This window comes from Porites lutea, chromosome 12, assembly GCF_958299795.1.
Source record: "Porites lutea chromosome 12, jaPorLute2.1, whole genome shotgun sequence".
Taxonomy (NCBI): domain Eukaryota; kingdom Metazoa; phylum Cnidaria; class Anthozoa; order Scleractinia; family Poritidae; genus Porites; species Porites lutea.
The window spans coordinates 3,468,456-3,479,534 of NC_133212.1; the positions used below are offsets into that span (position 1 = coordinate 3,468,456).

At 40.6% G+C, this 11,079-nt stretch overlaps 1 protein-coding gene across 1 annotated transcript; it reads right to left on the reverse strand.

The window, feature by feature from the left end:
- Positions 1 to 1,489: 1,489 nt before the first annotated feature.
- Positions 1,490 to 10,528, reverse strand: LOC140921365 (uncharacterized). The gene is made up of 9 exons (XM_073371365.1): positions 10,467 to 10,528; positions 10,276 to 10,367; positions 9,956 to 10,133; positions 7,586 to 7,735; positions 6,714 to 6,953; positions 6,005 to 6,151; positions 4,545 to 4,799; positions 3,560 to 3,712; positions 1,490 to 1,734 (listed from the first exon to the last, which is right to left on the reverse strand). Exons 1-9 carry the CDS (start codon positions 10,507 to 10,509, stop codon positions 1,730 to 1,732), a joined length of 1,263 nt encoding a protein of 420 aa, XP_073227466.1. The 5' UTR covers positions 10,510 to 10,528; the 3' UTR covers positions 1,490 to 1,729.
- Positions 10,529 to 11,079: the final 551 nt, after the last annotated feature.

Consider the following 11,079-nt stretch of genomic DNA (forward strand, 5'->3'; position numbering starts at 1 on the left):
AGAGTTTAGTACGCTCGTGTGACAGCCACGAAAATCAAATAACTGAACAACGGCAATCAATAACTGCAAACATTTAAATTAAGTCGTTTAGACGCCAAACCGACCAAAAACAAAGAGCATCGCTTTTGTAGTTTGTGATTATGTTGTCGCCTATGGGAATTGGTCGAGAGGCTTTCACGGGACGCGGCAGTTGGCTTCAGTTGTGTACCGACTCTGTAAATTGGCCATATGCATATTTTCAAATACAGTAACTTTGGCGTATATGTCAGCAGTCTTTTGATGACACTTTAAAAGGTCAAAAGCTTTAATTGTTCCAAGAAGGCTTGGGAAAGTAACACGTGATAAAGTCCATATTTTTTCACATGACCATATAATCTTTTCAGCTGACTTTTGAACAAAAAAAAAGTTGATAAGTCTGCTGGGATGGCTTGCTAAAATGGAACTTGTAAAGCTATAGTTCAGCCTGTAGGCTCATCTATAGCACGTGCAATATTATAGGTTCTTTAGCGTTCATCGCTACCCCCTTGTTTTCCCGTTAATAATTAAGCTTAGCGGCTGCATGAAAACCTTCAATATCCATGGTAACCTTGGTTTTATTTTCTCAAGAATGGTTGTTTCCCGACCGTCCCCAGTTTTATCTAGTTTTCCAATTTATCGCCGTTTCTCGCTGCGGAAATTAACTTAAAATCATGTGCTGAAATTACTTGTCATGAGAAGCCCTCTGAGGTAACTCAAACGTTCGATTAATCCCAAGTCACTTAGAAAAGAGAGATTGACTTTGAAAAACGGTTAGTGCTGGACAGTTTCAAAAACCCCAGTTGCAATCCGTCTTGATCTCCTTCATTTGTTCCCACCTGCGCCTTCTTCTACATTTGCAGTGTGTCATTTACATGTTTCTAAGCAGCTAATAAAGCAGTCAGTTTAATTTTCTATTCAATCACGTGTTGGCCTGTAGTTCCTAACGGATGGATTTATATAGACTACGAGTAGTCCCCATTTTCCCTCAGGGATAGTAGGGTGATTTCACGCGCGCTTGCGTTTCCGTCGCCCTACTATCCCTGAGGAAAACTATGGGGCTACTTGTAGTCTAGGATTTAGATAATTTTAAGCGACAACGTGCTTCTAGCAAGCGGATTGAGGTAGGCGATATATGTAGCCTGGGAACAGGCTCTGTAGTAAGGGAAAAGGCAAGAAGCGGGATGAAATAGCAATTGGGAACTCAGTGACGTCGCACCTCTCCTACCCCGGGTACAAGAGGTTATCTCGCGTGCGACGAGGAGCTTCGTTGGCCACAAGCCGACACGTCTTCGGCCGAAGTCCGAAGACACGAGCGGCGAATCCAAAAAAGCCAACATCTTTCGGGCGGGTCACTTTTTAAGACTTGACCGCCAACGGAAACCGCGCATGAAAAGCGTCTGGCACCCTGGGTACAGTGTTCTCCTCTCTATTGATACAAATGATATCAACAAACGAATGATTTAGACAGGAAAGTACTGTTTTTTTTAATAGCTGTTGCTTATTTTAAAAGTTACATACATTATATTTGACGGTTTCATAGACTGATCCCCTGTGGGCTCCCGCCACTTTTACATCTTTAACTTAAAATACTCGATTTATAACCTAGAACTTCGAAGTCAAATTAGAATCTCTTTTTTTTTTCCTGTATGAGACTGTTGTTCATCCTTACTCTTGAGTGATGGGATCTTCTTTGGGTGCCTCAGCTTTGGCCTCAAACTGGAGTTTCGGTTCATAAAACAAATGGAAAGAAAATGGTTATGATTACGATAACGATAGCGATACCAATAAAGATAACGATAATGATTATGGTGATGATAATGGCAACAGATTATTTCTAGCATATCCTTTTAATCTTAGAAATGGCATCAAAGATTATGTGTCATGGTAAAACGGAGAAATTATACACTTCAGTGAGTTTGAAGTGATTTAAGATAATTTGTTTGTCTTAAACAGGGTAGCGAAATGAACGAAACTTGTCATCGATTAGACATGGTCAGGTTTTGCAGGCTTGGCATTCCACCCAATGCCATCAAGTCCCGGGGGGACTCCGCATATGAAAGGGGTGGGGATACTCGTCGGAAATTTGGAATTAAACCCCTAAAGGAGACCGATCTGGGCGTGGCCCAAGCTTTTTTTGACCCCTAAAAGAGACCATGTTAAAACACAGACAAATGAGAAAACTTGGATTTATATGAATGGAGTGGATAAAACGAATTATAAATATACTTATCAAATATATATTTTTATATTTTTTTGCGTGCAACCTTAAACGAGACCTTCACGGCTAAATATGATGGCGTTTTGTCAAGAACACCCTAAGTGAGACCAAAATCCGAAATTTACACCCCTAAGCGAGACTACAAGCATCCCCATCCCCTTCATATACGGGGTTCCCCCCCCCGGGCCTCAAGTTTCTCCCACCAGTTCTTGCCGCGCTCTCTATCTTCCCCGTTCTCTCTTTTGAGCGCGTAGGTAATTGCCATGCAGCTAGGTTGTTGCTCCTATCTTGAGCGAAGCCTTGGAATAGGCTGCAGTTTCTCCTGAATCGTGTAGGTAAGCAGTTTCTTTTCACCTTCGGGATACTTGGGACGCTATCGTAATTGGGATCGACGTAGGTTTCTGGGAAACTCCCCGCCTACCCCTCCCCTAAGCCAACATTTTGTTAGCTTAGGGGAGGGGTAGGTGGGGAGTTTCCCAGAAGCCTAAATTGATCCCGTAATTGCAGTAATTGGTTGGTTCGGACATTTTGAGACATTCAATAAGCTATTTTAAATTGATGGAAAAGTCAAATAACAGTTTCAGCTAGCTTACCTAAATTAACTCCAAAAAGAGTAAAAACAACCCATGTAAGGAGTAAAAGTAACCCCATTTCGGAGTTATTTTAACTCCAGACTGGGAGTAAAAAGAACTCTTTTTCAGGAGTAAAAATGACCCAAATTCGGAGTTAAATTAGGAGTTAAAATAACCCCCAAAAAGGGGTTATCCTGTACCTAAAATTTTTACTCCATTTTTGGAGTTATAATAACTCCCTAAAAATTACGGTGTAAGGTTATAAAACAAACAATTGAACACTTTTTAATCTGGGAGGATCTTTTTAGCTTGCTAGCCCAGACGCGGGATGAAAGAGAGTCGGCGTGAGGGTTGTTATTGTTAGCTGAGGAAGGAAAACCTTTGGTAAGATGTATTACAAGACAATCAATACATAACAGGATGGCCATCTGACATCAAACGTTCAAAAACAGGTAAATGGTCAAACTCTGAGTACTCAGTTCTGGAGTTTCCTTCTTGTGCTAAAACCTCCGTACTTATTGCGATTAACAATCTAAAACTGTAAAAGCCTCTCAAAATGCAACAATTTCCATTTGGATTGAATAAACGAAAAAGTCTTTATTGACCGGAACTTGATTAGAATGCTATGGTGTAGTGTGCATGCACGGTTAAGGCCGAAACGAAAACGTAATTTGAACATAAACCTCCTGTGTTACAATTGACAAAAATGTCAGACTTTCTATGGTTTAGTTGACTAAAGTCTATTGCATACCTAGATCATCTATTCGGTAAATGTAGTTTGCACTGTCATCCAATGCTCCGCATATTCCATTTAAAACCGGGCAAACATAGGTGTGTGGGCCTGCTGTGCACTTGCCGTACTTATCGTAATTCGATGGGTTACTTGGGTTACTCACACACAAACCTGTAGGTAGAAGTATTCACAAAAATAACGTAAATCGCTAGCAGACACTTTTCGCGATCACTATTTATTTTCCCGTTTTGGAAAAGGACCACTCATATGACGAAAAGGTCAGATACCCCAGCCCGCGGGATTACCCGTTAAAACGAAGTTTTTGTACGGGAGGCTCAGTCAGGAGGCTCAACCCCTTGCCATATATGAAAATTACTTAACTAATTAAATTTGAAACGTCATCAATTCAAGTACACGCGCGTCTGCCCCAAAGTAAACAATGCAGAATATTGTAATGGCGACCGTTGAATTCTCTCCTGACAACACTGAATAAAAGTTTGCAGACCTCTCCAGAAACCAACTCTCGGTTAATTTCAAGCATTTAATTGATCTAAGTATAACTTTGGTGACATTTACAGTTTTCAAGGGCGTTTTCTTCCCTATCTCATTATTATAGGGAGCTTAAGCAACAATGACGGCAACCGCAAGGAGAACGGCAAAAAGGATTTATATTAGCAAAACAACAACTTTGCACGGGCATCATCCTTTTTTGTACATTTCTCTGCAGTCGTTGCACGACTACAACGTGAAAGTGCCTAATTTCACGTTTTGTCGAGGACGAGAACACATGACAATAACTTTCTTTTTCTTTTCGTAAACCTTGATACAGTCCTTTAGAAGTCAACTCCAAAAAAATTTGCCAACATTTGTACGAATTAAACGAGATGGAATAAGCGAGTTGCCGTTCTCGTTGTCGTCGCCGTCGTCGTTGCGTAAAACTCCCTAATCTCCCTATTCTCTCTTGTACAGACCCAATATTCATGATCAGTCGCCTTTGACCTACCAGTTTCCCTGACTCCAAAATATCCCCATCTGTACGATTTCGCCAGACGGGCACACTTGCACACGAACTTTTTAAAATCAGCTTTGAAATAGTTACTCCATTGTAGAAGGCTTCCTCCAAAGTTTGGCTTTCCCGGGTCGGCTTCGTTGTAGAAAACTTTAGGGAGAGCAGGTTTTTTTGGGTTTTCGTTGTAGCAACCAATTGGAGTTTTACTCACATCGCAGGTTTCGTCTTCTCCGTTTATGACCTTTGGCTCTGACAGAAGTAGAGAATTGAAAATAATGGCTGTTATGATAAGGCCAAATAAATAGAAATGGATAGATTGATGAACCAACCTCGTCCCCAGGGCTTTTGCCTCAATTTTTTGAGGGAAAAGCCCTGGGGATGAGGTTGATAGATGAACACGTACTAGATCCATGTCTAAATGTAAAGGAAAAAATGTCGAGAATATGAGTGCCCAGCCATTGGCTCCTTCCTTAAATCCTTTCGAGTTGCCATCGCTTCTTTGGTCAAGATTCTTCATTAATTCAAATAGATCCCCTGAGGTTACTGTGTAAGTAGCTATAGAGCGTTTTCACATGACATCACGGCGGCCATATTGGTGTTCCAAAACAATGAAACGTCGGCCATGTTGGTGTACCAAGCGATCCCATGGGAGATGAATTCTTTTCTTATACAAACGCTTTCTTTTGTTCCAAAAAATTTGTACAGATGCTGGCCACGTGAGTGAAAGCGCTCTATAGCAAAACATGACGACTCAGAATATTGTGACAGACCGCCTTTAACATAAGAGAGAGGACCATTAAGACCAGAAAACGCTACGCCGTGTAACGTCAATTTAGGCTGGACGACCAGAAAGAGCACAAGCCGTGACTTCATTGACCTGAGAATGTTGATTAATTCCAGTTATGTGAAGTCTTGAGGTACTACAATCTCAGGGCAGTTTATTTACTGAATATATTTCTTACTAGGCTGTAAGCAGTGCCGGATCCAAGGGCCCGTTTCTCGAAAGTCCCGATAATTTAACGGGGCCCGCAAAGCTGTTGTTGTTTACATGAAAGATAGAGGTTTCAATAGTTTTGCATCTAACATGATAAAACTATCAGTTAATGAAACAAAATGGAGTAGTTGCTAGCCAGGACCCGCGCTCTTACTCTTTATATTTCGATTTGAAGATTTGATTTCGGGCCCGAAAAGTTACCGGGACATTCGAGAAACCGGCCCCAGACCTTAAGGTAAGGGGTGTGCGGTCTCCAAAAAATTTTTTTCGAGCTTTGTGCCTAAGTTTAGTCTAAAAACAGGGGGGCCGGTGGGCCTCTCGGGCCCCGCCACTGGCAAGCAGTCTCTTTTTTTCTTTTCAAAGTTACTTCATGCGTCGTTGTTTGCAGTCATGCTGGCTGGGATAAGAAATGGACGGATTATAAGCGAAAATGCGGACTGCAAGAAGTCTAATTTCTTACTGAGTCTGTAGACAAAATTAGCAAAATGCGTGCCAGAGCAAAACTTTCTGTATTGCTTGCAGGATGAGTGGCATTTGTCAACACAGCTTGAACTGGGGCCGTCTCGGGAGTAGGTCGATTCTCCATTTTGACCACTCCAGCACTCTCCTGCAAGAAAGACACACTTTATGACCATTACATCTAGTACAACCCCACTGGCATACGAATTCCGTAATCTGATTGGCTTAAAAGTTCTCTCTATAGCCTGAGAAGACAGCCCGCGACATTTTGCGACGCCATCACTGGTTTCTGACAACTGAGGACAGACTGCAGAAATTCCATACTTATGACGTGTCACCCAGATCTGGGTAGTGACACGTCATCAGCGTCAATAGGAATTTCTGCGTTCGTTGCTCAGACGTCATTTCGCCGGGAAACCCACTGGTGCCGTGGCCAAATGTCGGCTGGTTTCTCAGGCTAATCCTTCTATAGCGGGATTCTATTTCTAATCTTCTCGGACAAGGATGATAAACCATAGGCCCAGTCTTACAGCCCTTGCACATATACTTTTGTAAACTACGCAAACAAGCGGACTGTCAGCCAGGGTCCCCCAACCAATTTAATTATCCCTGAAAATACCTGACGGAATAGAGCAGACCGTAAGATGTTTTTACAATTTACAGTCTACATTTTAAGTGTATATTTACCCTTTTGACCAACTGAAATTTACCGTAAAACTGCATGCCAAAGTAAGTGAAGTTCTTGGCCTTAGCTGTATGGGCGCATCTACAAGCGAACTGAGGAACGTACACATCCCAGTTTCTCCAGTCGATCGACTTTCCGCTCCAGTTCTGAATCCATTTATCGCGATCGTTGAAGAGGTAATCTGGCAAAGGTCTCTGCGTTTGTCTGTGTGCATCTTTGTAGCAACCAACCCTTTCAAAGGAGATCCCAGGGCAACTGGTATCCACTGCAATAGAGAATGATAATAACAACAATGATGTTGATGATGATGATGTTGATGATGATGATGACGATGATGATGATGATGATGACAATGATGATGATATTGATAATGAAAAAATTATCATTAAAATTATTTTTATTTCCTCAAGTTTTGATTGGTCGAGAGGTCATATCTATGCCCGTCTTTTTCAATGTCACTACAGTTCCAGGAACCACAGAGAGGCACTTTTTATTAGCATTTTTATATGCTTCACATAACACCGCCACACCAGCTCCGCTGTATTTTTTTTATTGTGACTAAGACTGCCCGTGGAGAAGCACATTAAAATTTTTTATTAGTATTTTGTCTTTCCAGTAACACTACCACATCAGCTTGCTGTTTTTTTGTTCATTTTTTATTTCATTTTTTTTTTAATCGTGTCGAAATGAAGGCTTTTACTTAAGCTCATTCTCATATTTTTCATTTCTTCTTAACTCACAAGTATTGTAAAGAAAATTCTAGTGCAAGAAGCGAAAGAAACATGACGAAAACCCTTTCATATCCACTCTGTCAAGTGAACCTCAAAGCGGTTGCTGTATTGGAAGATATATAAATAGATCAGAAAGTCAAGTTTGAAATCTCAAAATAAAACATACCAATTTGAAAGACCATATTGCGAAAATGCTTTCCGACGCAGTAACGAGAATTCTTAGTGCAGGGTTGATAGTCATCTTCAATGCAGCCACTGTAATCCAGTCCGTATTGTGAATAATCATCTGTCCCTTTGTGTCCTGCCCAACACTCTCCTGTCAATTATTACAAAAAAACGTAAGTCATAATTTGGCCAATTTGAGGGTTTACTTGAAACTAGGGAGACTGAGTCCATGTTGTGTTGAATGGCACTATGGGACTGTTTCGAGGGACAAACTTTGACCTGCCTTTCCTGCGCAATCTTGAAAAAGATGACGTCTCAAAACAATCCCACAATATAGATAGTCGTATAAACATAACAACTTTCTTTAATTTTCCAGACATGTTTCGACGGTACATCCGTCATCTTCAGTGTTACATATTTTGAAATCGCCGTTGAATTTAAAGCGCGCGCGATCTTACAAAGTTCGTTACATTGCGTTGTCAATATTGCGTACTAAAACAAAGTTAAATGAGTGACGCTTAGTTCTTTACAGGGAGAGAGTCAGGTTAATGTGTTTCACCTGCTGGTTGAGATCGGGCTTCTCCCATTTTATAAACATGGATTCCTTAAGCTTCACTTGGTACTTAGTGGCTGCAGAGTCTAGGATCTCGAAGCAATCCGGTGTGCAGGATGCTCTACAAAGCTCTGAACCCTGCAGATGTTTAAAAACGTTCGAAGACCTGTCTGAAAGTAAGTGCTCGCGCACTCGTGTGGAGAAGTATCGGCTGGTTTCACCAACATAACAAGCATTACAACTTGCACACGAAAATTTATAGACCACACGCGTGCGTAGCCCCTCAGGGACAGCATACAATACAATTCGACATCCCACCGATCCAGTCTAGGCGCAAAAATGGTCAATAGGCCCTTCGCAAGAGACGGTCACATGGTACAAAAAACACCTTGCTGGAAGGTAAACAACGCAGTGGTACCTTGAAAAGAAAGGATATTAGCTATTTGAATGATGTCATCTCTTTGTTTTTAATTTCTTGCCCCACTGCGTCGTTAGCAATCCAGGTGTTTCTTGTCCCATGTGACCGTTTCGCGCAAAGGGACCATTGGTCACTAACGGCAACGACTACGAAAACGTCACTTTAAAAGTGAATTCGCGCTGTTTCAAACTTTATCGCGCTTATTCCATCTCGTTTAATTCGTCAAATGTTAGCAAATATTTGTGGAGTTGAATTCTAATTATATGAAGGACCGTACCAAAGTTCAGGAAAAGAAAAGGAAAGTTGTTGTCTCTTGTTTCCGTCCTCGACAAAATGTGAAATTAGGCACCTTCACCTTCTAGTCGTGCAGCGACGGCAAAGAAATCGACAACAAAGTGTGATGCACGTGCAAAGTTGTTGTTTTGGCGTCGACGTCTTCATTTCTTAAGCTCCCTAATGGTTATATAAGTCCTGGACGCGTAATATAATTTTTCACTGTGAGGAAAGGGGGGAAGTTGTTATGTCAAAGGCCTAATATCTAATTTACGCTAAATAGTAACCCGTTAAAAATAATGGCAAAATTATGTCATGTTTTTATAAACCAACCGTCAATTCCAACGAAAAATTTTGCACAGTTGATTACAATGGCTATCGGACTATTGTTTCAAAGATGAGCGTCAACTCAACGAAACATCTATCTGCCTGTTTTTTGCTCAACATTTTTCTCCTCACTACGTGTCTTCTTGCGATTTCTGTTACTTGAATAACAATGGTTTTACTTTTTTAAGAGATATATTTTTGTATTTCACTCAGTTTGGTGTCCACTTTGTGCTATAGTTCACTTTCCCCCTTAACTTAAGGCCGGGGGACTCCCATATGAAAGGGGCGGGGATAGTAGTCGGACATTTTGAATTAAAACCCTGAAGGAGATCAGTCTGGGCGTGGCCCAAACTTTTTTTGACCCCTAAAGGAGACCATTTTAAAACACAGACAAATAAATAATACGGCGACTTCTTATGATGGCAAAGACATATTTACCAAATACTTTTAAGTACCCATACGTTGTTTTAACCCTAAAAGAGACCTTTACGGTTAAATATATGGCGTTTTGCCCAGAACACCCTAGGTGAGACCAAAATCGGAAAATTACACCACTAAGCGAGACGACGAGCATCCCCGCCCCCTTTCATATGGGAGTCCCCCGGGGGCATCAAATTTGTCCTTGTATGATCAATGCGTTATAAAACAGGATGTTCACTAGAACTATGAACATGATCACCGAAGATGAATTTGCTTGATATTTTAACACCTTCCCGCACTATTTTTAACAGCAAATTTGTACCGGTTACAAACAAAAACTAAAATCTTTATATTAAAGGGTTAAAATTTAGTGTTCTTACCATAGAACTGCACACCGATCAAGTCATACCCACGCTGTTTAGCCTTTTCAGCACAGCGGCAGATGAATCCAGGAAAATAGTGATTCCAGTTTTTCCATTCAATTCTTCTTCCACCGTAGGTGGCCGTGGAAGGATCGCGTTCGTTGTAGATATAGTCGGGCAGAGCTCGTCCGGCCCCCTAGGAATTGTAGAAAGGCAATAAGCATTTATAAGAAACATATCAAACACGAAGAGGAGTGATTCATCTGGAATTTAAATAAGCACACAAGTGATAGTGAAAAACATGCATTATATTAATGATAGCAGTGTGCAAAACGTACCTTCTTGTCAATGTAGCATCCTTTTGTCTCTAGGTCAACGCTACAGCTACCTCGACAAAGATTTGACGCTAGAGCATAATTCACCAAAAAGCCTACAAGAGAAAATTAGTATTTATGACTGAGCAAATAACGTGATACCCCGCCAGTTTATGAATTATCTCTACGTTTGACAAATATCATGGTTTACTTACTGCATAGTGAGAGCCAAGAAACGACAGCAACAAACGTTTTCATTTTTTTTTTTCGGAAAGCAGCACCTGTGCAAAATACGAGTCGTGAACAAAATGAAGCAACTTTTATTAGAGTAAAAGGCCAAGATAAAGTGGCAAAAGACGAAAAAGTGCCCATAAAGTCGATTCAGCATTAAGGGGCATGCTAATAATTTTCTAACGTAGGTTAACGACGTTAACGTGAATTCAATTTTGAGTTAATGAACAAAATAGAAACAGAAAACACTCTAAATACTTTTTTTAAAACTATGTTTAACTTGCCACAATCAAAAGGAACAAAAGATATGCCAATTTATTGAGTTAAACAGAATCGATGAAAATTTACAGATAAAGGTTAAAATTCTTAGCTCTATTCCTGATCGCAGTCAGAAATAGAATATTTTTTTAGTTTGAAAGAAAAATTATGTATTTCTGGAAAGCTTTCGGTTTTGGCCAGGTTTTTGCTAGGATAAGGATTGATTTAACTTTTGATTTACGTATCGTTAACAAACATTTTCCCGGGCCTGATTTTCAAAACCGATAGATATCAACAACTCTAAAACTAAAAAAGGTATACACGTTACCTCAAAAACTG